Source organism: Aquarana catesbeiana, linkage group LG07 (genome assembly GCF_042186555.1).
Source record: "Aquarana catesbeiana isolate 2022-GZ linkage group LG07, ASM4218655v1, whole genome shotgun sequence".
NCBI lineage: Eukaryota > Metazoa > Chordata > Amphibia > Anura > Ranidae > Aquarana > Aquarana catesbeiana.
Genome location: NC_133330.1, coordinates 226176887 through 226204525, shown reverse-complemented (window position 1 = coordinate 226204525; position 27639 = coordinate 226176887). Strand labels below are relative to the sequence as shown.

Here is a 27639-nt window from a genome sequence, read left to right as displayed (position 1 = left end):
ATGTAACACCCTTACATATGCTTGCTTTACTATGTGTCTGTGGTCCCTGCCCCTGAACTCTTGGTTTAGTGACATAAATACATTTAATTCCACATACTGGTACAGTACATGTAAGCCCTTCTGAGCAAAGAAATGGCAGGTACCTAGGTACCTGCCACTTTGATGCAACAAAGGCCACAAAGATGCAGAAGGGGAATTCACCTGCTGAAAAGGAAGTAACTCTAATGCCAGAAAATTAGCCAAGCTGGCATTGAGACACAGGGCATGGGGATGATTGAGGGATTTTTTTCTACCCCAGCATCTGAGGAAAAGACACTTGTCTGGTCAAGGATACTGCTTAAGAAGTTGGTGTGGGGTAAGGAGCCTAATAATGAGGGTCAAGCCCATGCTCAGAGTGGCCAAATGCTGACCCTCTTAACCACTTAGGTAAGCCTCTCAAACCCCTTTTCAGACTTCCCTCCCTATCACTTGAGTCCACAGATGTTGCAGCAAATTCTGTTGCAGCCTGTTGAAGAATCCTGTGAACTGGGGGGAGGTAGAATGTGAGGAATGCAGAATAAAAATGGATGGTGGTAAAGAATCATTTAACTCCTTGTGTATGTGGTACCCAAATGACTGGTAGATTTACCATGCTTATAACACTGTAGGCACAGTGTGCAGGCTGCAAACCACTACAGTGCTGTCAACAACAGATGCATTTAAAAAGGCTCAGACTGTTGAGCCCTGGGCACAGCACTGGCCTGCACCCCTGAGGCAGTACTTTCTGGTGGAACAGCATAGCTGATCCTACTTGTACTCCCCCCTATTTCCTATTTTATAACCTCAGGCACCCAGATACAGTTTTTCCAGCAGCACTATGCCGGCAGTATAGCCGCACTGCCCATTCATTTCAATGGGCAGGAGTGGTTTAGGAGCGGTGCTCCTTCACAGCTTCAAAGATGCTGTTTGCACAAGTTTTTTTAACGTCCTGCAAGCGCACCGCTCCAGTGTGAAAGCACTCGGGCTTTCACAGTTTAGAGAAAGGTGCGACTCTTTACAGGCGCTATGCAGGCGCTATTTTTAGCGCTGCAGTGCCTGTAAAGCACCTCAGCGTGAAAGGGCTCTAAATGGACTTACATCAAATAGGTCTAATGCGCTTAGAGACATTTCCAAATATTCCAGGTATCATGTCCTCTTCCCTCTCTGGTTTTTCCAAAATTCCAGGTGTGTCCCCTTTAAGGGGACTTATCCTAATGACCTCAGATCAGGCTTGAACAAAATGGTAGGTCACAAATTTTCAGTCACACAATACGATGATGTCACTTGGCACCACCCTTTGTACTTTTTAAATTGTGTGAGTGCATTTTGATCTATTTAACAAATAGTCACTGGTTACAATTCATACTGCACTATGAGTTTACTATACCTTTTCCATTTGAGGTAACAAGTGAGTACAACAGACCTTTTGACGCCTATAAGGGGACACACCTGGAATTTTGAATAAACCAGGAAGGAAAAAAGGATTGTTACCTTGATGCTTGGATTACATTAGAAGTGCTACTAAGTGCATTAGGCCTATGTGATGTGGGTGTAATTAACCACTTGCCGACTGCGCTATAGCCAAATGACAGCACGGCCGGCTAGTTCTGGGACATACATGTCATATGACAGTGAGCCGTGATCACGCATGCCGCAGGGCCATGGGCGGCGCGTCCTGTGATCGCAGTGTTCGGAGGACACTGCTGATCACAGATTGAGGTAAAGAGCCTATCAGTGGCTCTTTACCATGTGATCAGCTATGTCCAATCACAGCCGATCATGGATGTAAACAGAAGCTGGTTATGGGCACTCCTTTCCTCATGTTGACAGCACAAGGAGAGGAGAAGGCAGCTTCTCTAAAAGGGACATGTACACTGATAGCCAGGGCACTGATTATCAGTGCAGTCCCAACAGTGCCCACCAGTGCTGCTAATCGGTGCCCATTAGTGCTGCCAGTTAGTGCCCATCAGTGCCTCCTCATCAGCATCGCCTATCAGCTCTGCCTACCAGTGTGCATCAGTGCCCCCTACCAGTGCCCATCAGTGCAGCCTACCAGTGCCCATCAGTACCACCTATCATTGCCCATCAGTGCCATCTAACAGTGCCTCCTCATTAGTGCAGCCTCATCAGTGCCCATCAGTGCAGCCTATCAATGCCCATCAGTGCTGCATCAGCAGTGGCCATCAGTGCAGCCTATCAGTGTCCAGCAGTGTAGCCTCATCAGCGCACATCAATGGAGAAAAATTAACTGTTTGCAAAATTTTATATCAAACTATGTTTCTAAATTTTTAGTCTTTATCTGTTTATTTAGCAAAAAATAAAAAAAAATAGTGGTGATTAAATATCACCAAAAGAAAGCTCTGTTTGTGTGAAAAAAATATAATTTTGTTTGGGTACAGTGTTGCATTATCATTCAAAGTGCGACAGTGCTGTAAGCTGAAAATTGGCCTAGGCAGGGAGGGGGTATAAGTGCCCAGTAGGCAAGTGGTTATGGAGGTGAGGGCATTGTTTGCACATTGGTGGTGGAGCATGGGTGTTTAATTACAAATAATCCGAAATTGGTGTGGTTTCGCTGAGAAAAAACAAGTGCACTAATATACCTGGACACGATATTGTTTTATGTGAGAGAATGGAATGAATATATTGACTATTTTATTTAGACATATGGTGTTATAGTTTATGCAGTTGCTAATATAGGGTTTAAGGCTTATTAGTTATTTTTAGGGCTGTTACTGATTAAAATTTTCGTGCTCGATTAATTGATTTTTTTTAATTGATTAATCGACTAATTTCGATTAATTATAACGCACATACAGATCCAACTACTTTTAGCTGATTTAGCACCGTTGTTATAACAATGGCCGAAGTTGGACATAGCGGGCATGGCTAGGATGTCACATGTCATAAACTCAGCCTCACCGTGCCCATAATCTCAGCCTTACCATGCCCATAATCGCAGCCTCACCGTGCCCATAATCGCAGCCTTACCGTGCCCATAATGCAGCCCCATCGTGCCCATAATCACAGCCTCACCGTGCCCATAATGCTGTCTCACCGTGCCTATAATTGCAGCCTCACCGTGCCCATAATGCAGTCTCACCGTGCCCATAATGCAGTCTCACCATACCCATAATTGCAGCCTCACTGTAGTCGGTGCCTGTGCCTGCATTACACAGTCTGCGGGCATCTCCCGCTGTGTGTCTCGGAGCTGAGTGTGAAAACTTTGGCCGTGCTGTGAGAAAAGTCCCGCCTTCCTCCTAGATCAGCTTGTGTGATAGACAGAACACTGCGTCTATCACACGAGCTGATCTAGGAGGAGGGTGGAACTTTTCTCACAGTGCGGCCAAAGTTTTCACACTCAGCTCCGAGACACACAGCGGGAGATGCCCGCAGACTGTGTATGACATATAGTGGAGGAGGAGGGAGCGGAGCGCTGCACTGCAGCCACAGCTTGGCCCAAAGCGGCCCCAGGGCAGGCATCCTACCGATCAAAAAAATTTTGATCGATCAAAAAAATTAACGATTAATCGAGGAATTAATAATTAATTTCCGCAGCCCTAATTATTTTTGATTATTTGGTGTATTTTCGATTGCATGGCACTTTTTTTTGTAATATTTGTATTTCACTTTTATATGTGGGAACACATATTTGTGGCTGCCGCATTTAATAATAATTTTGAGTTTAGTAGTGTCACAATCTGGTGCACAGGAGGGTTTATTTTATGAGTAAGCTGAAGCTGTAGAAACTGCTGCCTGCTGTCCGAACCCTCTATGCTCCTGGCATTCTTAAAATCAGATAAAATTAATTCATTCCCATCCTTCTGAAACAAGTTACTGATATGTTTAAATAATTCAGCTGCCTCCTCCATGCCAGGTTGAAAAGTAACATAGGGATTAGCTGTAGGGGAGGAGGAAAAAGAGGGCACATTTGTAGCTGCTGATGAAATGTGCTGCTCTGAACCTGGCAGGAGGAGGAGGGTAATAAAAGCTTATCCACAGCCTCCTCTGCTTACTCTTGACTTTATGACATGCCCACTGCCAGAAAAAAAGCAGATGTGCCTTTCTTCTTGAAGGTGCAGCCCAACCACCTCTTTCTCCTGCAGATGCAGAACCTGCTCATTCCCTACTAACTGCATATGAAGGACCAATGATTTTGCCTAACTTAATTACCAGCAATAGCAATAGAGGAATTGAAAATGTGGTGCTTTTATGCAATTACCAATGTGGTGATCTGATGCACAAAATTATACCACACTAGTTTGCAGTGATATGCTAGAAACAAAAAATAGCTTTGCCCGTGTCAGGATCAATTCCATGCTGCTAACACCAACATAAATAAACAAGACTCTAGCAAATTAAATTAAAATGAAATATACCTCCCTTTAAAACAGAAAAAAATGCAAGCCGGGCCCTGCAACTAAACAGCCATTGAAGTTTTTGCTGACACAAATTCTGAACTCACAGAGGGTACACAATAATATACAGCCTACCACAATGCAATCCACAGCAGTGTAATGCAATACAACACAGTGAAAGCAAATGTGGTACATACTAAGCAGCCCATCACACTGCAATTTACTCTAACATAGCATAATACAGCACCAGGTATAGTAAGCCTCTGTACCTACCACTGTATACAGCAATGTTTAGCAGAAACTATAACACACTGAAATTACATGGTCTTCTCTGAGTCTCCATGAATGCACTGACATAAGGCTTCTAAACTTTGTCTTTTATAGGGAGAGGGATGCTGTTACAGTGAATGGTGGCATTAGTTCACCATTTTCCAAATCACAAACTACTTGCATTTCGGGTCAAATTTTTGGTCAAACATAGTCCATTAACTGAGGTTATATCAGGTTATATTTTTTTCCCTGGACTCGTTTAAATTGTATCAGGCTCAAAAACTAACAGGGCATAAAGGGATATTAGATTGCTAAACTGGATTGACTCTTAAATATTTTTTTTTTTTTTTACAACTCACATGTTAATTATTTTTTGCAAGGCCAGTGAGGTCTCAGTAAATCAGTGGTACTAGCTTATTTTTTTCCAATCACTATTTAAATGAAAAATGAGAATGTGTCTTAAATTTGGTTGTGGAGTGGTGCAGGTTTATTGATTGACGGTAGAGTATTTTTCTCTATGCTCAATGTATAACAGCAGTTGGTTAGTTATGCAACATTTATATTTTTAGTGTTTGGTCGCTATTGGCAGCAACTCAATTTTGTGGTAATTTTCTTTTCTCCAGTTTTAATAAATTGGTCCCATAGGAGTTGATTTACTAATACACGTGCGTTCAAAATCTGGTGCAGCTCTGCATAGAAATCAATCAGCTTCCAGGGTTTTTTGTCAACACTTAATTGAACAAGCTAAAGTTAGAAGCTGATTGCACATGCTACACCAAATTTTGCACACTCCAGTTTTAGTAAATCAACCCCATTGTGAGGAAGGAAATGGTAATATATTGTCAAGAAATATAGACCCTCCCTAAATAAAAGCATAAATGAACAAACTGGAATGGTTATTTGCCGTTGTGTGCTATCACTAAGCGATGACTTGTTAGGGTGTTTCTTTGACAGTTGTGTTTTTATGTTCCTAATTCTGGTCTTAATACTAAAGGTTAATAAACAATAGTTTTACCAAAATATACAGCAGATGTCTATGGCATGGTACAAAGATAACAAATACAAATACACGATTGCTGTCAAATTATAGTCCTCTGATGTTTGTAATAGGTCTTCTATAAGCTACAGATCTGTGAACATTGGAAGATATTGAGAAAAAAGTAATGACATTGGTTATATGATCACTCCTAATCTAGCACTTGAAAAATCCATGCTTCCTAACAGGTGTAGCTAAAAGTTACAAAGATCACAATTTTAATTAAACAAGGTGTCATTGTTTCCGCTATAGTACAACATTTTCTGTTATCAGAAATGTTTACAGGACTTCCTTCACCTTGCACAAGTGCATTGAATCGATGGAAATAGCTTAGTATTCTTGATAGCTATTTTATCTGAGGGAAAATTTCCTAAAACATGGCCTGTTAGTGGTACTTGAGGAATAAAGATGGAAAACACTACTTTACATCCTTAATAAACAGGCCCAATTCACAACCAAGACCAAATTTAAAGACATTTTTTAGATACATTAACAGTAAAAAGGAAAAATTTGAGTACACTGCCCACATAAAAGACGAGGATGGGAGGATGGTTACGGACGACACAGAGAAGGCAACTGTACTAAATGCCTTCTTCTCCTCAGTTTTTACGCAGGAAAAGGAGGGACATATCAACTGTGACAGTCCTGTAAGTGACACATCACAGGGCATACCCTCGTGGCTAACAGAGGCCGGAGGCCGAAGGAAAGACTAGATAAACTTAATACAAATAAATCACCAGGACCAGATGACTTACACCTAAGAGTCCTCAAAGAACTCAGTCGGGTTATAGCCAGATCATTGTTCCTGATCTTTGTGGACAGCATACTGACAAGATTTGTACCAGCTGATTGGAGAAAAGCCAATGCGGTACTAATATTCAAAAAAGGACAGAGACAAATCCCTGGAAACTATAGGCCAGTCAGCCTAACATCAATCGTTGGTAAATTATTGGAGGGGATTATGAGGGAATATATCCAAAAACTGAGGAAAAAATATAAGTAGTTATCAGCATGGGTTTACGAAAGGTCATTCTTGCCAGACCAATCTGCTAACATTCTACGAGGAAGTGAGCTACCATCTACACAGGGGGAGTCCTGTGGATTTAGTGTACCTGGATTTTGCAAAGGCATTTGATACAGTCCCCCATAAGCGCTTAATCTACAAGCTGAGGTCTGCAGGCGTGGACCATAAGGTTTGTTCTTGGGTAAAAAAACTGGGTACAGGAGCGTGTCCAAAGGGTAGTGATAAATAACGTATACCCCGACTGGTCTGGAGTAGTAAGTGGGGTACCCCAAGGTTCTGTCTTGGGATCAATTCTATTCAATTTATTCATAAATGATATAGAGGATGGGATAAATAGCTCAATCTCAGTTTTTGCAAATGACACAAAAATAAGCAGGGCAATAACTTCACATCAGGATATAGAAATTTTACAGAAAGACCTGAACAAAATAATGGAGTGGGCAAATACATGGCGAATGAGGTTTAATGTGGAAAAATGTATAGTAATGCACTTGGGGGCAAAAAACATAAATGCAAACTACTCACTTGGGGCAGAACCGCTGGGGGGAATCAAGGATGGAGAAAGATCTGTGGGACCTAGTAGATGACAGATTGACCAATAGCATGCAATGTCCAGCTGCAGCTACCAAAGCTGACAGAATATTAGCATGCATAAAAAGGGGAATATACTCCAGAGATAGAACGATAATCCTGACACTTTATAAAACTTTGGTTAGACCACATCTAGAGTTAATATGTCCAGTTCTGGTCACCAGTCCTCAGAAGGGATGTGCTGGAACTGGAGAGAGTCCAAAGAAGGGCAACAAAACGAATAAGGGGACTGGAGGACCTCGATTACGAGGAACGACTGCAAACACTAAATCTATTCTCTCTGGAGAAACTACACTTGAGAGGAGATATGATAGCAACAATAACTGAATGGCAATCCCACCATAGGAAAAAAACAGTTTAGTCTCCAGGAGTGTAAGAGTATACGGGGACACACTATGAGATTGGAGGAGAAGCAGGCATGTACTGCCCATCGGGACTACCGAGAGTTTCCCTGTGGGCCGATGGCTCGGTGGGCTGATTTTTATGCAGAGTTCGACGGTAGCGGGAGAGTGGCAGCAAACAATGGCGGAGATTCGGGGAAGATGGCCAGCGAGGAGGGCAGTTAGATGTCAGAGCCCAGGAGGGAGAAGAACTCCACCCCCTCCCTGACCATCGAAGAGGCGAACAGGAGCGGGCACGGCCACCCCGGCGCTCCCAGAACCTCGATTCCTCCACCTCCTCTCTGCTCCAAGAACGGTGTGACATGGGCCGGAGGACAGGCTAACTGGGGGAAGAGAACATGCAGGAGGGGGAGGCTGCCAAAGAGCTGCTGATAGGAGCAGAGCAGCAAGAGCACCCCTTGATCAAGAGGGGGACTTGGTGCTGCCACTGCTGGCCATCAGGCACCCGGCATCCTACACTTACATGCCCTCACACTGTGACAGGGGGGGGCAGAGGAGGGACTGCAGATAGGGACAGTGCTATGTGGTCTGTCTCAGCCCTCCCCTCTTTCTCTCAGCCCCCCTCTGTCTCCCAGCCCCCCTCTTTTAGCCCCCTGTCTCTCAGCCCCCCCATCTCTCAGTCCCCCCTCTATCTCTCAGACCCCCCTCTGTCTCATAGCCCCCTCTGTCTCTCAGCCCCCTCTGTCTCTCAGCTCCCCCTGTCTCTCTGCCCCCATCTCTCAGCCCCCCTCTATCTCTCAGCCCCCCTCTTTCTCTCAGCCCCCCTCTGTCTCTCCTCCCCCCTCTGTCTCTCAGCCCCCCTCTGTCTCTCAGCTCCCCTCTGTCTCTCTGCCCCCATCTCTAAGCCCCCATCTCTAAGCCCCCCTCTGTTTCTTAGCCCCCCTCTGTCTCTCAGCCCCCCATGTCTCTCAGCTCCTGTCTCCCAGCCCCCTCTGTCTCTCAGCCCCCTCTGTCTCTCAGCCCCCTCTGTCTCTCAGCTCCCCCCTGTCTCTCTGCCCCCATCTCCCAGCCCCCCTCTGTCTCTTAGCCCCACACTCTGTCTCTCAGCCCCCCGTGTCTCTCAGCTCCTGTCTCTCAGCCCCCCATCTCTCAGCCCTCTCTATCTCTCAGCCCCCTCTGTCTCTCCTCCCCCCTCTGTCTCACAGCCCCCTCTGTCTCTCAGCCCCCTCTGTCTCTCAGCTCCCCCTGTCTCTCAGCCCCCCATCTCTAAGCCCCCCTCTGTTTCTCAGCCCCCCTTTCTGTCTCTCAGCCCCCCGTGTCTCTCAGCTCCTGTCTCCCAGCCCCCCATCTCTCAGCCCCCCTCTGTCTCTCAGCCCCCTCTATCTCTCAGCCCCCCTCTGTCTCTCCTCCCCCTCTGTCTCTCAGCTCCCCCCATCTCTCTGCCCCCCATCTCTCAGCCCCCTCTGTCTCTTAGCCCCCTCTCTGTCTCTCAGCCCCCGTGTCTCTCAGCCCCCCATCTCTCAGCCCCCCTTCTGTCTCTCAGCCTCCTCCTCTCTCTCACTCCCTCTCTCTCTCACTCCCTGACTCTTACACTTACTCCCTCTCTCACCCACCCTCTCTCACCCCCTTTCTCCCCCACCCCCACTCACCCCCTTTCTCCCAACCCTCTCCCTTTCTCTCACCCTCCCATGATATACAATATTGGATGTGGGGGCCTTTTGGTGGGCGTGATTTTTTTTTTTTTAAGAGGGGAGCAGCATTTTATTGAATTAAAGTGGGCTGGTGTGAATGAAGTCCAGCTCCAAATTTTTGTCCCAGTCCAGCCCTGAGGAAAAGCAGTTTAACCTGTTTAACCTGCAAAATGCGCAAGGGGGGTTTTCACTGTCAGGGCAATAAGGATGTGGAACTCTCTTCCACAATTGATGGTGGCTGAGGGGAGTATGGATATTTTTAAGAGACTCTTGGATGTGCATCTTAAAGAACACAACACGCAGGAAATAATTATAGACACTGACACATGTGCACCTACACAGGTTGAACTGGATGGACTATTGTCTTTATTCAACCTTACCTACTATGTAAAGTCTGTCACTATCGAGTACCAGACCATCACTACTTTCAGGCTGGTATCTCAGTAACTCAGTAACAAGGGGCTCATAAGTATGTGACCTCCTGTTTTACTAATACCAGTATCTAAGTTCTATTAATGCTTTCGAAGGGGAACCAAAGAATCAAACCCCTTCTGCCCGGTGCTATTGTAGTGGGTTTATGTGCAACTTTATCTACCCTTGCCTGACACACTTAAAGAGCTACTAATGAAAAATTTGGATTGCTCTCTTTCTTGCCACTGAAACAAAAAATAAGGTACAGTACGAAATTTTGAGTTGTCACCAGAACAGGAAATGAGATCATTAGGTCATATCCTCCAATGGGGACACCTGTCAACCAGTCAAGTTTGGATTGTCCCAACTTTGGAGAGATCTCTCCTCATTTCCTATTGTGTCTCTGTGAGAGATTTCCCAAATTGGACACAGAGACACAATCTATTTCTGGGGTTTTATTCATTCTCCACTCTTTGCAAAATCCATCACTCCCAATATTCATGGTACAGTTTATGATCCCCATCACTCCCAATACTCCAAAATAAATAATATAGTTTGGGCTTTAGATATACCTTCATTAATTAGTTTATTGATAACACTGGATTGACAGAGTGTGTGTAAATTTCTACTTGAGCTATTGAGTTCTTGCAACAATAGTTTTTCTTTTCTTTCATGAAAACAGATAAAATGGCAAACATTCCAAAAAGAAAGTCTGGGGCTACAACTGTTGAAGATGATGAACAAATGATAATACATATGCAATTTTTCATACAAATGACTAAATATATACTGTATTTATTTTTACGTATTCCATTTTATGTTTGTTACATTGCATTTTGTCAATGATAAAGAATGTATGAACATAAATATAGAACACCACAATACATTCCCTTTAAATGATCCAAAAAAAAGATCAGCATCACAGGGACAATATAACTGAGGCTAAGTTTTGGATGTGCTAAAACTATATACAGGATCTATCTATCTATCTATCTATCTATCTATCTATCTATCTATCTATCTATCTATCTATCTATCTATCTATCTATCTATCTATCTATCTATCTATCTATCTATCTATCTAGTGTCACAGGTGCATATGAGCAGTGTATGACTGATTTTGGTAGGCTTGCTAATTGCACACCTGTGTGCTGGCTTCATAATCATCCCAGGAATAGAGGTCAGTGCTCATCCTTAGAGACAGCCACGCCCGACAGACAGGAGTTCTGGCCTAGGAGTCAGGAGGGAGCAAGTGCAGCACAAAGCTGCAAGCACAGAGGTGCTGAACGTCAGGTCTGGGGAAGACAGACCAAGGCCTAAGGTGTAAGGCCTGAGCAGGAATGCTGTGTTTTAGCCAGGAAGGCTGAATGCTGGTTGTTCTGAAGCAGGGCTGTAATGCTGAATACCCCTGCAAGGGAATCTGATGTTTATTTTTTAAATTTGTTTCTTTTGCATAAAAATGGGCTGCCATGCCCTTGAAAATGCAGTCAGACTGACATGATTTGGCCAGTCCACCACCTTTACCCTCAGCTTATTTAGCAAGTCAGTGGTCAACTTGGAGGTGTGTTTAGGGTCGTTATCATGTTGGAATACTAGCTTGACTGCCCAGTCTCCAAAGGGAGGGGTGCATGCTCTGCTTCAGTATGTCACAGTACATGTTGGGATTCATGGTTCCCTCAATGAACTGTAGCTCCCCAGTGCTGGCAGCACTCATGTAGCCCCAGACTATGACATTTACACCACCATGCTTGACTGTAGGCAAGACACACTTGTCTTTGTACTCCTCACCTGGTTGCTGCCACACACGCTTGACACCATCTGAACCAAATAAGTTTATCTGGGTCTCATCAGACTAAAGGACATGGTTCCAGTAATCCATGTCCTTAGTCTGCTTGTCTTCAGCCTTGGCCATTGTGTTGCAGCTCAGTTTCAGGGTCTTGGCAATTTTCTTATAGCCTAGGCCATCTTTATGCAGAGCAACAATTCTTTTTCTTGAGACCCTCAGAGAGTTCTTTGTCATGAGGTGCCATGTTGAACTTCCAATGACCAGTATTAGAGAGTGATAACACTAAATTTAACACACCTGCTCCCCATTCACACCTGAGACCTTGTAACACTAACTAGTCACATGACTAGTTACTAGGGAAAATGGCTAATTGGGTCCAATTTGGACATTTTGACTTAGGGGTGTACTCACATTTGTTGCCAGTGGTTTAGCCATTAATGGCTGTGTGTTGAGTTATTTTGAGTGGGCAGCAAATTTACACAGTTATACAAGCTGTACACTCACCACTTTACATTGTAGCAAAGTGTTATGCCTTCAGTGTTGTCACATGAAAAGTTATAATAAAATATTTACAAAAATGTGAGGGGTGTACTCACTTTTGTGAGATATTGTGTGTGTATGTATATATATATATATATATATATATATAAAAAATCTTTTTTTTTTGCTAGATTATTTTTATTATCTTCATTTATTCCTCTGTTTTTGTTTTTGGGTTAAGGGGAATTTAAATGCAATAGTCAGGAAAACAATTCAGCATCCTTTTAAAGCTAAACTCTTTATTGACTTTCACTGTAAGCAAGCAATCACAGTGTAATGAAGCACAGTCAGTTGTGGAGAAATCCAGTTAATTACAGTGCAGCAATCTAATACACACTGGTCTCAGTCAAACTGCAGCTGAGATTTCAAAATGTTAGTAAGAAAACCAGAAATGTGGAATGTTTTCTACATTGTCACTATCATACTTTCTTGACTTAAAAGAATACATAGCTTACTTGTATACTGTATGTTTTGGGTTTTCAATTCTGGTGACAATCTACAAAGATGTCAAGTTGAATTGTTAGGTGCTGTTGGAGCAAAGCAACTTCTTCAACTACTTTAATACTTGGAATATGGTAGAGCTAACATTAGACATTTTTTTCACATTAGGTGTACTGTTTGACAATTAAAGGTACTTATTGCCTCCTATCAAGGTCATATAACTGTGCCTGACTATGCCCTTATTGATTTACACTATAAACAAATCAAGCTATAGTTGACAAGGCACAATTCAGGGTCAGCATGCTGGGATGCTGGTTCATAGATGACCCAATCATGTACATCCTGGTATTATGTAAAGAAGGAAAGGAAAGACGCATGGCCTGTTGCATGAATCATTGAAACAAGGAGTTTATTATAAACAAAATGGGTATATACAAAGAGATACTACGTATTTGTACATTTGAATAAAAGCAATGTTAGACACTTAGTAGATTGATATGTGATGTTATCCACAGAAGGGATACTTGAATGATTGGCTAGCGCATTTCAAGGGTTTTCCTCTTCGTCAGAGCCTTAGAGATCCAAATCTAGTCTGTGTTTAAAATTAAATAAAAATAGATAGAGGAAGCTGGATGGGCAGTATAGCACTACATAGGTGGTATAGTATTGCAGGCGAATTAGTAATCTCGTCGGTGGCTTTTAGCTGAAAACATACATAGGAAAAAAAAAAAAATATATATATATATATATCTATATCTATATATATAGATATAGATATATATATATATCTATATCTATATAGATATATACACATATATACACACACACTATTGGCTGGTACCATACATAATTATAGACGTAGACTATGAAAATGAAAATAAAAGGCTGCAAGGGCCTTCTTTGGTGTGGTACACTGCATGTGTACAAGGGTATGCACACGCGCAAACCTGCACACATAAGTGTGTAGAGAGCCAACCATACATAAATAAATAAGTGCAGACAGAGGCAAAGAAGGCTAGATGCATGACTCTGTGGTAGTGCGCATACCAAACTACCATTTAGATGGGAGTACGTGTTGTAACCATTCATGTTAGAATGACGATGGAACAAAATTAAAATGAATAGAATAAGAATAAAAATAAAAATGATAACGATGATGGTAATAATGATAATAATAGACATGTGCACACTGAAATATTTCGTTTCGTTTCGTAATTTCGTTTTCGTCCAAAAAATACATTTATTTAGTTACTCCTGAAATTTGTTTTTATTTATTTTGTTTTTCGTTAAAAATTGCATTCGTCCGAAAATCCAAATTAAATAAAGTCGAATCTGTCATTGAAGGCTTATGGTGTCTGTCGAATGTTCAAAGAAGATTTGACGGAGCAGCTAAACTGTACGTGTACATTTACGGTCAAATTTTTCACCTACAAGCTAGCTGTAGTAGAATTCTAATGTTGTATGACTAGTAATAATTATATTTATTAATTATTTTACTAGTCAACCAAAATTAGAATTTTTCTATAGCCTATGGGCGGATGTATTTGACCGGAAATGTACGATTGCAGCGTCATACAGTTTAGCTGCTCCGTCAAATCTTCTTAGAGCTTTCGACAGACACCATAAGCCAAAGATTCAATGTTTGTATGTTTTTCGTTGCTTTGTCGAATCTTCATCGTTCATGTTGAATGGTCTACTCTACCCCAACAGTCAACCAACTTTCACATTCGTTTCTCAATCTCCAAGTGCAATGGCCGGCGCGGCATCCGACATTGTGTCATATATTGATATGGCATTATAATATAGAATCTATAATAATAAACCCCCCCCACAACACGGGCAGCCTCTGAGGCTATCACAACACTAGCAACACTAGTATCACTATCAAGTTCACAACACTAACACAATAGCAGCAGATTATTATGAAAAAGTTAAGTTGAACTGTAGCTTGCTTCACTATTGTTCTGCTGCTGTGCTTATGCTTAATTGCTAAATAATTCAGGTCAGGACCAGCTAAGATTGACTGTCTTCTGAAATGATTCAGTGTGTGTGTCTCTCTCTGCTAGCAAATCGTAAGTGAAAGTAAGTTGGCTGTACGTGTGTACTTAGTTCTAGCTATTTTACTGCCCCTCCTCTTTGGTTACAATCGGCCAATAACATTCATCATCATCATCATTTTTATTTTACTTCCCCCACCCAATTCCAGCAGCAATCGTTTCTCTCTATGTCGAATCTTTTCTCTCTATGCCAAATCTTTTCTCTCTATGTCCAATAATCTTGGACTAATAGAGTTAAGGTTAGGCACATTCGACCACAGGTTCGATAGACACAGATTGTTATTGTCAGCGTCATGTCGAATCTCCTATCTATATCGAACTGTTGTCGCAACGAAAATGAAAATAAAGCATTTGTTTATGTCGGATCTTTTGGTTTTCGTATTGTGCGCTTTCGTTATCGTTTGTTAAAACGATAACGAAAATACCTGAAATTGGGACGAAAATGCATTCAAATGAAAACAAATGCACATGTCTAGATAATAATAGTCATGATCATATAATGAATGTATGGGTAAAATAAGTAATGAAAGTGTCACCACTGTGGTGACGCACTGTATCTGGTGTTTGTGGACTACATTAGAACAATTTGGTATAGCATGTAAAATACACTGGTTAAATACTAAAGTTCATAATGATAAGAAACGATGGATGATAGTAATGCAAAGAGAGATAATGGCAAGTGTAGCCTACCTCAGCACCGTAGGGATGGTGTATAGTTGTAGGGCCATCTGTTAGTTGTTATTGGTGGTCTTGGAACCCTATAGATATAACATATTGTGGTGAGTGAAAATTAGAGTTGCCAGGTATGCAGATAAGTGTCCTTAGAGGCTCTGGTATATAGTAAAAAAGACAGGACATAAAAGCATATATGATTGTAACCCACCTGGTGGTTAGTTTTGGTATTGCAGCAAAGGATCTATGGGTGGGTATCCACGACGTTGCTGGGTTATGACGAGTGATTAATCTGCACTATGGCTGTGTAGTGTCTCCTACTAGGCTGCAGTCGTATTGTGCTTCTGGATGTTTGGTACTGTGAAAGTGAGCAGCTGCGCCGTGTGACCCTGATACAGGAAGTGCTCCTTCCAGTCGTTGGAGTGCACATGTCATTCATACAGATGGTGGGCGGGGCATACATAGGTCCTGTCAGTGGCTTCTAGCTTGTCAGAGCCTGGGCCTACATCTGTAATGGGCTGTGAATGATCACAGTGCCGACAGGTATGCTGCAGAGTGAAAGGAAGTGAAGAGGGGGAGCAACAAGAGCACACTGCAATGTGCGATCATAGCAAACCTAAACAATAGATGGAGAGTAACAATATGGGTAGGTGACAACAGCAAGAAAGAGGCACCAACATCCCTTTACGTATTGTAGAAGAGGGAAATTATTTGGCGGGACTTTATGGGTGCCAGCAAGGCAAAATAAACACTTTCAATCCATGATAGATATAAAAAATTATTGTAAAATTTTTTTATTGTTACATACAGAACATGGAAAAAATTGGGTAAGATTTATGTGCACATAATGTCTGGCGGACAGACATCCCAAGGATAGCCATGCTATGATTACTGCTAATCAAGACTTCTGTGCACAGTTCAGGCACCCTTGGCCCTTTATTCCAATTATTGTTTTTACTGATGCAACCCTAAAGCCCCATTTGAGTTCCAAATGGTGTTCTTCCATGTGCACCACCCATTGGCGGTTTTCTCGTGACTTGACCTTGAAGCGCAGATGTAAGATCCTCATTTGGTGTTACATCTAATTGTCTTTAAAACATCCCCTGCTGAGCCCAGAGGGGCAAAACATGTCCTGACAATCACTCCAATGTTCTCTTTAAGTGATTACATTGTCATCTGCTTTGAATTCTAGATTTATCCTTGTACATGTGCACATAACTCTTACCCAATTTTTTACCATGTTCTGTATGTAACAATAAAAAAAATTTTTTTATAGCTATCCTGGATTGAAAGTGTTTATTTTCCCTTGCTGGCACCCATAAAGTCCCGCCAAATAATTTCCCTCTTCTACTAAACAATAGATGTTTATCTGTGTAGGTGAATGTAAAGTCAGGCTAAAGCAGACAAAGATTGAAACTAACAGGCCACTAGTTATAGAGTAGTTTAGAACTGATTGTGAACTACTTGTGTTATAGATATCAATGAATGTCGGTGATAGGTGCCACCGATAGCATTCTCCACTAATGCCTTATTGATAACAATCGTGACCAGTGGCACCAGAAATGTCAACACAGAATTCTCTGTCATGTAGACAGAACATGCGTATATGTGGGAAAAAGGGGGCGTAGACTCCTTGAAAATTACCCCAATCCCTCCGAATGTATACCCATATGTATGCGCATGTGCCAATGCTTTTCCATGAGCATACATATGCATACGTGAACATATGCAAATACATGAACATACACACACTCGTATGGAGGACAGGCCAGAGAGGGCCAAACCCATGCTAGACAACAATAGGGGGCCCAGCAGGAGACTAGATGACACCATGGACCTCCAGGTCTTCACTCATTCCATCAGAAGCCAAGCAACCAAGGGTGAGGATCCAGAATGTCACAGAAGGTCCTCTGCACCAGCACAGGAGAATATTTTTTTCTGTGTATATATGTAAATCCTGGTGCCTGGCTAGTTTCTTAGTTGTGTTCACAAATTTCTGACATAAATAGGCCCCTGCTGCAGCCACTCGTCATGTAACTCGCTACATAATATTGTAACTTACAATGTTACAGTATGATCACTGGGAAAGGAGACTGAGAAAATACTTGGCTTTGCCTGCAGCAGACTAATGACAACATCTCACCCTAGGCAAAATGTCCTAATTGAAATGCAAGTACTGCTTTTTTTATGATAAAAGTTAGAGCTTTTCTGAAAAATCACATTTACTGTATACTATGATATACCAGTAAATTATTCATTCAGACCTATAAAGTTACAGAAAGGGAAACTTTAATAAAGAGATGGGCAAACATTCTAGAAATTGTCATAAAATATATATAACTAGAGAAAAAAAGTTTAGTTTTATAATGACTCCTATGTTTTTGTTTGGATGACTCTCTAGGTTTGCAGCGCCATTCAAAATCAAGACTTTACATTGATTGATGACTACTGTACTGGCCTAAAGGCACTTCTATATCTGAAGAGCATTGAAGAGCTCCAAGACTGGGATGGGCAGAGTCCACCAACCATACAACACCAAACTGGAAAACCCATTCCGAAAATCTCCAATATTGTTGGAAAGGTTTGTTGCTTTTTTTTTATTGTAGTTTGTTTTCTAAAGGAACAATGCAATCAAATAACAAAGCCAGATTTTCCAAGCTGTAGGAGGCAAGAATATAAAAGACATCTTTTCTTTTCATTTCTTTTTTTTTATGAATAGTAATGTTTCTCCAGAATCTGTCGGCATGGAATGGCCTTGATTTACATTTACCATTCATAGCTCTCCATCATATAAAGTCTATGGCATAATGCATATTTAAATATAAAAAATGCAATCACAAGAAAACAGTGCTAACATTTAGCTGTCTGTTCTCTGGTATCATACAGAAGCACAGCATGTAAAATTTAAAATTTTTATTTTGCCAATTGCAAAAAAGAAAACAGAACAATGCCTTATACATACTAAATACGCTTTAAAAAATAACGCCAAAACCTAGAAACTGCCCAATTTTTATCCAGAGCCAAGTTATATTGGAACAGTGCCACATTAATATGTTCAGAAGCAAAACTTCACTTTGTACCAATAGCAGGAATTAATTAAAGCGAATGTACTATAATTTTGATGTTTCTGTGCCTATAACTATACAATTTTTTTTTATTCTTCTGACTTGGTGAACCCACCTCATGCTCAGCATGTCATTGCTGGACAGTGGCGGGACAAGGTATTCCAGTGCCCATGGCGAAAATGCCAAAATGCGCCCCCCCCCCCCCCCCGGTCGCAGAGCACAGGGGTCAGAGCTAGTAGAAGCATTTGCAGCACACAAAAACACATGTGATGGTTGCAGAGTGCACCAGTACTACTATTTACATTTGTGGTTGGTTGGTCATCACAATGATCACAAAGCACACAGCACAGCCAATTAGATTGCTTTGATGACGGCTTGGTTCGCAGTCAGTAATGAGTAACCTGGCTGCCCAGGGGTGATTTCTGAAGATTGTAAATGGTGCTCTAGAACTATGATCTGCGGGCTGCAGCGCTGATCATTGTATTCTGACAGTGGAGGAGTCCTGCTGTCAGAGTACAATGGCACAGAGGGGGGATTCCTCCATCCATCTTGTTTTGAGTGGATGCAGGAATCTGTTCAGCTTGCTGGAAAAAAAATATCATGTACTAGGGTGGCACTTATACCGGTATTGTTGCTGATACTAAGCATTTGCAAGAGTACTTGTACTTGTGCAAATGCTCCAATATCTAAAACCAATACTTTCTGTGCGATTTGAGCTCATACAAAATGAGTGGGCTCAAATCGCACTGTAAAGAATCAAATGTGATTTGAACAGGAATGTGGTGCGATTCCTGTCTGAATCACATGCAGTTTCCCACACTGCTCCTGTATGAACCCAGACTTATCATAATAACTTCAGTCTGGGTTCACACAGGAGTGGTGCGGGAAACCACATGTGATTCAGACAGGAATCGCACCACATTCCTGTTCAAATCACATGTGATTCTTTACAGTGTGATTTGAGCCCACTCATTTTGTACAGGCTCAAACCTGTCTTTTCATTTCCTCTCTTAAACCCTCCAAAGCCCCAGGCCCTGATGGTTTCTCTCCCGTTTACTATAAAAAATTTGCTGAATCCCTACTTCCCAGACTGACTAATATGTATAATCATATACTCAAAGGAAATGCTGCTAGCTAACACGTCCCTCATTCCCAAACCCGGCAAAGATCATACCCTCCCCCAAAATTTCCACCCCATTTCGGTTATAAATAATGACCTTAAAATATTTGGGAGGATCTTGGCTGACAGACTGGCCAAAGTTATTACGACCCTGATATCACCCGATCAAACCGGGTTTATCCCATCGAGGCAGATCACAGATAATATCCGTTTAGCCACTAATATACTACAGGACGCCCATATGAACGCGAACTCAGTACTGCTTTTGAGTTTAGACATAAACAAAGCATTTGATAGTGTCCTTTGGACGTATCTGGACACAGTACTATCCAAATTTGGATTTAGTGAGGCATTTATACATGGCTTCAAAGCCCTTTACCATAACCCGAAAACCCGAATTAAGCTTCCAGGATGTTACTCAGATTATTTTTCCCTGAGGTGTGACACTAGACAGGGGTGTCCATTATCCCCGCTTTTCTTTGCGCTGGCCATGGAGCCCCTGTCTAGATCCATCTCTAATGACCCAAACATTAGGGGCTACACGAAAGGAGATCGGGAATTTAAACTTAGCCTCTACGCGGACGACGTACTTTTATTTATTTCAGACCCTCTACTCTCCCTCCCCAACCTCATGTCCTCCCTTGACTCCTTCTATAAATTATCAGGCCTGGGCGTCAACCCCTCCAAGTGTTCGGCTCTACCAATTCATCTCCCACAACTTTTATTGACCACTCTTACAGATAAATTTAAATTCTCATGGAACCATGCCTCCCTACAATACCTAGGTATTAAACTAGCCCCCTCTTTGAAACAGCTATATTCCTTGAATTATCCTCCAGCCTTTTCAAATGTCAAATACCTCTTAAATCAATGGTCCTCATATCGTATATCATTTTTAGGGAGAATTCAGGCAGTGAAAATGAACATCCTCCCCAAACTCCTATTCCTATTTAGATCCCTACCCCTATATGTTTCTCGCTCAGTTCTACAGAGGATTCAAATAGATCTGCTTAGATTTATATGGCAAAACAAGAGGCCACGAATGGGACGCATACTGATGTATAGAGCCCAGAGGAGGGGAGGCCTGGGATGCCCAGATCTGTGGAACTACTTCCTGGCATCACGTCTTATCCAATTGGCACAGTGGCATACCATTCCTACCTCTATACCATGGCTACAATTTGAGCAGGTCTCGGTGACTCCATACTACCTCCCCGGTCTTCTCTGGTCCCGTTCAATTGCTCCTAAAGATGTCACCCCATTAAATAATTATGTGGAGAAGCGGCGAGGGATAAAGGGACCATCTCCGTACTTTATTGATACCTCAATGATTATAACTCCCCTCAAAAATCCATAGCAATGGCAGCATGGGAGGCAGAGATGGCCCAAGAGGTCCCTGCTGGGGACTGGCAGGACATGATAGACCACATGCACAAATGCACACATTCTGTGTCAATCAAGGAAACGGTACTCAAACTTCACACTAGGTGGTACTACACTCCAGAGCGCCTTCATAGAATGTATCCCATGGTCTCTGGCACATGTTTTAGAGGATGTCAGGACGGGGGTACGTTGCTACACACGTTCTGGAGTTGTAAAGCCTTAGACACCGTTTGGCACAAGACTACATCTCTCATAAAGCTTCTCTCCGGAATATCGCTTACATTGACATGTCAAATGTGTTTGCTGTTTGCAGAGCTTCCAGATGTTCCCCTCCCCATACAAAAATTAATCCACACACTTTTTAGTGTGATTCAGTGGGCAATAGCATTGAACTGGAAGCGCCCCCACGTTTCTTGATCACAGGTAATTTCTCGTATGGAGTCCATCAGGTCTATGGAGAGAATACATCCTACTCTCCTGGACTCCATGCACATATTTGACCGAAAGTGGAACATTTGGACAGCCCATCTGCTTAGTAACAGACTAGAGGATCCCTCGGTACCCGCAGCAGACTCACAATGAAGCAAATCATAATCCTATTTGTTAGAACCAACCTGTAGGATGCCTCCAGTTCTCTATAACATATCTGATCCTTATATTAATGGAAACAACATTTTTGTTGCCTGACTGTAAATTCAATTTACTGGAAGTGCACATTTATCACAACTGTAAGCTCCCTTTTTTCTTTTTTTTTTTTCTTTATTTGATTGTCTTTTCATTTCCTTTTTGTTTTTTTACTTCTGTTTTATGGGCTAAGTTTGTACGGTTATGAAAATTATTATTTGCATTATGTGTGATATATCATTTAACTGTTTTGGGCTTTCTGGCCACCATGATTCTTGTCACCACCGTGCCTGTACACCCAGATGTTATATTTTCCTACAATAAAAACGTTTGTAAACAAAAAAAATTTACTGGAGAGGGGGGAGAGAAGTCGCTGTCCAGGAGAGGAAAAGTTGTATACATGTAGACTTATTCAGGAAAGTGCTGATACCTTCCCAACCTCAAGTGCCCCACCTGCTTCACTCTACTGTTGCTGAAAGACTAGTACCCTGTACTGTGCAGGCAGGGGGCGGGTGTAGTGCTACGATCTACATGCAGGGACAAAGCCGCTCTCTGCCTGTGTTATATGTAAGTGTTGTACCCGGCAAACTGCGCCCTCTTCTCACATTAAATCGTCCCGCCCAGGGCAGATGCCTCTCCTGCCCACCTCTAGTACCAGCCCTGTTGCTGGATAACTACGTACTCAGCATTGCAGCACAAATACTTCCAGCTTTTTGTGCCATATACCTCAGCAAACATAAAACAAAATATCATTCTGTTAATCACTATGATGTAGAACCGTGAGGGGGTTAATACTAATTCTCCCAACTTATTTTAACTGCAGACAGGATAACACAAATTAAAAAGTAATGCATTGTAAATGCTACATTACCTAACTTCTTAATGTATTGCTAGTAGCCCCTTTTTAATCTGTTTGGAAATTGCTTTTAAGGTAGAATCAGAAAATCCTTTCCTTACTGTGATAATATTAAGGTCTGATAAACCCTAAACTGTGTCAAGAAAATTAAGGAGTGGTACTAAACACAACGCCACCCTATTTTTCCCACAAAATTTACAAGTTGGCAACAAATATGGTCAGATTAAAATCTCATGCCTGTGTTTGGCATTAATGAGAGGTGACACATATGACAAAACATAGTTAAAGCTAGAAGGAACACAGAGATTTCATATGCTTCAACTAGCCAGGGCTTTCAAAGGACTCCCGATGAGCCATTTTGTAAAGTTAAGTCATAAATTATCTGAATACATTTTAAGGAATAGAGATATGTAAGTCTGGAATATTGGCCTAGCTAAACTCTCATATATCTTTCAACTTCCACTCATATCCCATTACTCCATCTGTAATGGAGTTACCCTCTCAAAAAAGTGTATATGCTAATGTAGAAGTAGATACCAGTCAGACACCTAACATGTATAAGACATGATAGAAGGCTAATAAGAAATGTTAGACCGCAAAGACATGCCATAGACCTATTATATTTGGTTTTTAACAAGTAGTAATCTCATTTTGCTAAATAATATGCTGGTTTTCAGAACTTGAAACCTTATCATATGGAAATATAGATAAAACTAAGATAGTGGATTTTAAGGATGTGTCTGCTGGGCCCACCTATAATACACTCCTCATACACTCCTCCCCTCTGATTTGTGTGATTTGTGTGTAGTTAGCTCTGCAACACCCTCTCCAGGGACAAAAATAATGGCTTCACTAGCAGCTGCATGTTCTCGTTTTAACATTGGAACTAAATAAAACAGACCTACCCCCTCTTAATAAACTTGAATACACAAATGTAATCTCATTATTAAAAAAAAAAAAAAGAATACAATTAATATGATTTACTTGCCTCTTACTTTTTGCCTAGTTTCAGGGATCTACCCCCCCCCCCCCCCGTACTTTAGTAACCCATGCCAGTGGCCGGCTTATTCTTCCTTATTTTTCACCAGCCCTGCTCCTAACCTTGCCCATGCACTGTACATCACACATGGAAAAAACTTTCCACTGAGATCTGAAGAGATTTTGTAGACTAGAGACAAGTTCAAAATACATGAAATATAAGTTAAAAGCAGTATTTAGTTTGGCTTCAAAATGTTTAGACATCAACATGCAGCCATGTGTTTTGTAAGTTTGGGGAAATAGGTCCACGTAAAAGATAATTGAGAGCAATGTTAAAAGAGTCCCCTACAACATCAGAGTTGACTAATTTTCAAGTGATGCAAACTTTTTTTTTATTTCTAATTATTATTTTTCATAATTGTATTTCTTTTCTTTTTCATGAAAATTATACTAGAAAAAAATGTTAAGATGAATCTCAGAATGCTCTAGAACTAGAAATCAAGAGCTATGCTATGTGAAGAAGTTACAGTATAATAATCTCTGTTATATTCCTGTCCGGGCATGGCAAAGAGTGATACAAACAGTTTTTAAAGGTCAAAATTGGAATAGTAGATACCTTGAACAGTACGTGTATATGTTAAAACATGTTTTGGCAGCTACCGTGTGTGTAAAAAGTCAACTGCTTTGTTGTCCCAGTGACAGTCATCCTCTGCCTGTTGGTTATAAGATTTTTGTCTTGCAAACTGGAAAATTCCAGTGTAGGGTGAAGCTGTAAATATCACATGTGGATAACAGCTTGTTAGGATTGTTCTACTTAAAGCATTAATGCATGAGTTAAGTAAATAGCCCTGCACTAAAGGACTGTAACTTCTGTGGAAGCAGTTCTTGGACTTGAGGTGATGTATAATTTTTACAACACAACAGTTCCCTCTCCATCCTGGTCTACGTCCATGTCATGCCTGGTCTAACAGAGTACAAAATTATGAGTAAATGTGATCTGGTGAATGTGTATCAAACAAGGTGTATTGAAACATATGGCAAATCAAAGGAGAACCCGACATGTGATTTACATAAGGCAGATATCCAGGCACAAAAGACCCTGGAGGGGCATGCAGCAGAAGGGGCTCCATCTGTCTCAGGTACAAGTAGTTTGGGTACAAGGAAATAAGTACTGAACCTAATTTACCAGCTGATGCAATCTCTAGTAGACTGACGGTCTTCAACTTTGATCATTCTCAGCTTCAGGAAGCACTGCATCAGGTAATTGTTACTGACCTTATGGCATACTTGCAGTTTCTCTAGGTGGAGAGGCAATCTGCCTACTGACATGAAATAGAGATAGCTAAGCATTAGCAACAGCAAAAGGATAAGTACCTTGATATTCTTGTGTACAGGAAAGTACCTTTGGCTGTGGGCCATGCTGACAAATTTTCAGTCATGTATATGGACAGTGACAGCAATATTATTAATTTGCTATCCTTTGAGAAAATGTGCCATCAGTAACAATGGCCACAGACACAGTGACCCAGTATCCAGTGCCAGAGCTTAAAGGAATGGGAAGAAAGAGCAGCGCCATCTGAGTGCAGCAATTTGGCAACATTTAGTGCAAGGTATTAAAACTCACAGGACAATAGAGATCATCAGCGCATGTAAATGATAAGGTTCATCTGCTCAGGAGGAGAAGGTAGTCCGGTGTATGGTGGGTGGCCGCTAGTCTCGGCTGCGCTGGTGGCTTCCATTGATTCCTGGGACTCGGGTACACGCTCGAGAGGGACCGCTGACATCACATCCAGGTAGGGGGTGGAGCGGGCGAGGCTCATGTTTGGAGCATGTGTGCTCCTTCATCAGGCAAAATCATATCATTTACATGCACTGATGATCTATTATCTATATCTATGACAGTATCACGTACCTGGTAGAAGAGCCTGAATGGGCGAGCAAGGCCTCCCTTACACCTCTGACTTGGGGCCTCTGATAGTGGGAACAGAAGGTGCCAAGGTACAGAGTCGCACAAGTGCCAAGAGTCTTTAACTAGTAGCTGGACTGCAGACCTGGTAAGGCTGGTGAAGACAGAGGCAGACTTCAGCAGGAAGACCGACAGGCAGGCAGCTGGTGCGGATGGCAGCAACGAAGAAGCAAGGTCAGGCAGGCTGGGTCATACAAGGCTAGGACAATCGGATGCAGGGTGCAGGCAGGATCGTAGTCAGGAGGCAAGCCAAGGTCAAAAGCCGGATCAGCAAACAGGAGCCAAGGAGAAGACAGGAGGATGGTCACAGGACAAGCTGGGGTCGGTGCTGGTGGAAATCAAGGGATGGTCAAGACAAGCCGGGTAGGTAACAGGGATCAAGATACAGGTTTTCAGGAAACAGGATGCACAGAAGCTGAAGACGAAGCAGTACTGGGGCTAGGTACTGGCTGCGCCTTAATAGATTCGCATGTGCGCGAGCATCGATGCACACACGGGTGCACGATGGCTTATGTTTGCGTGCCAGTTCGCGCATGTGCACTTCTATGCGCCAGGGCCCGATTTCTATGGGCAACAGGAATGCGTGTATTTCTGTGCCTCAAAGCTGGTATGCGCATCCTGACAGAGAGTTTTATTTCATAATTTGCATTAAACATTGCCAAATTGCTGCACTCAGATGGTGCTGCTTTTTCTTCCCATTTGTTTCCTGCAGAGTACCTTCTAGCTCTTTTCAGAGCCGGCAACTGTCCAGTTCCAGCAGCCATACTACATTGGCACTGTTTCTCTTGAACTTTATTGAACTGGCTTTATCCATCTGCCCATGCCCCTTACATCCAGCTCCCAGTGCGCCTAATACTGTTTGTTTTTTTGTTTTTATCTAAGCTGAAAGGGAAAGCCTTAACGGGTAACTCCACTGTGGTGGGGAAAAAATAGCAAACCAATGCTGCCACCCCCCCTGCTGGCCGTCCCCACCCCCCGGAGATGGACATGAATGTGGGGAACACCAGGAACCCCCCCTGAGGGAGACAGATAGCCTCCTTACCTTAGAAGGCAGATGTCCTGCCCGGGATGATTCCGATCTCCCCTCCTCCTCCCTCCCCTGTCTGAGCCAGGGAGTCCTGGATGGCTGAGCTGCTGCGGGTGAGCCATCATGGCGGCTGGGGGGTCGGTGCATCTTCCCCCTGCTTCTCCTCCGGCCATGCATCCCTCCCCTCCTCCTCTCTCCTCCCCCTTGGCCAATAAGATCGCATCTCCTTTCGGCCAATCGGGAAACGGGTCTCACGACCCGCTTCCTGGTTGGCTGGGAGGAGAATCAGTGTTACAATAGAGAATATTCATTTGCTATTGTCTCACAGCTGGGTGGGCTTCGGTGCTCTGCGCCCCAAGTCCATCCTTTTTTGAAGCCTATTAGAGCCTCTGGCTCTAATCACATGCTTAAAAAAAAACACATTCCCCTCCATTGGATTCAATGCATCCAGTGCCCTGTATGTAAATTAGGGGCCAGATGCATGGATAGGGGGGCAGCGCCTGTGCACCCCTAATGGACGGGCCGCCACTGACTAAGTCAGATTCCAGGCATCCCCTGGAACAATAATTACATTTTTGATGAGATTTTCCCATTAAGGGACACGTCTAAAGGGATGGCAGGTCCAGCAGTTTCCTCTGTAGATGCCACAGCTGATTGATAATTATGAAACCACTCTCATTAGATTCATTTTCCTACATGGACACAGGCAAACATACAGGGATTTCTTCAGAGAAACAAAAGTTTAGAATCTGCAACAAAGGTTGGTAAAATCCTTGCAATGTACATAGATCACCCAGAGGGGAATGTTTTTTTTCTCAACAAAAGTGGAGCTACGCTTTAAAGGCCTTTTTGGAATTACTAACTGACAAGGGTGATGATTATGAGCCCACAAAGGATGCTATAAATACAAAGTATCAATTGACCTGAATTCTTTCTACCTGACCTCTCGGCTGTAAGAAATTCAGGTTATTTCAGAAAGATCCTTTAGACCAGGGAAATGCAATTGGTGGACCTCCAGCTGTTGCAAAACTACAAGTCCCATCATGCCTCTGCCTTTGGGTACCATGCTTGTGGCTGTCAGAGTCTTGCTATGCCTCATGGGACTTGTAGTTCTGCAACATCTGGAGGTCCGCTAATTGCATATCCCTGCTTTAGACACTTACATGGATGTGGTAAGTCTGCCTACATACCATTTTCTAGAAATGGACTAAGGAACTGAAAAAATATTCCTTTGAATTCCTGAATGACCTGATGATCCACTATTAACTCCCACACATCTGTCAGCTGTTTGTGATGAAACTCAGGCCTGAGTCTGCCAAATTCTGCAGAAATAACAGCTACCTACATAAACACTCAGGCATTTAACTGTCACAGGTCTCCACCTAGT

The 27639-nt window shown here is 42.4% G+C and overlaps 1 protein-coding gene across 6 annotated transcripts in view; it reads left to right on the top strand.

Moving 5' to 3' along the window:
- The window catches only part of DPYD (dihydropyrimidine dehydrogenase), a 2813802-nt gene that overhangs the window by 2546503 nt on the left and 239660 nt on the right, over positions 1-27639 (top strand). For all 6 annotated transcript variants that reach the window (XM_073593091.1, XM_073593089.1, XM_073593090.1 and 3 more), the window contains one exon: positions 17635-17814. In XM_073593091.1, the coding sequence (XP_073449192.1) occupies positions 17635-17814 (180 nt within the window). The remainder of the gene's footprint in view (positions 1-17634; positions 17815-27639) is intronic.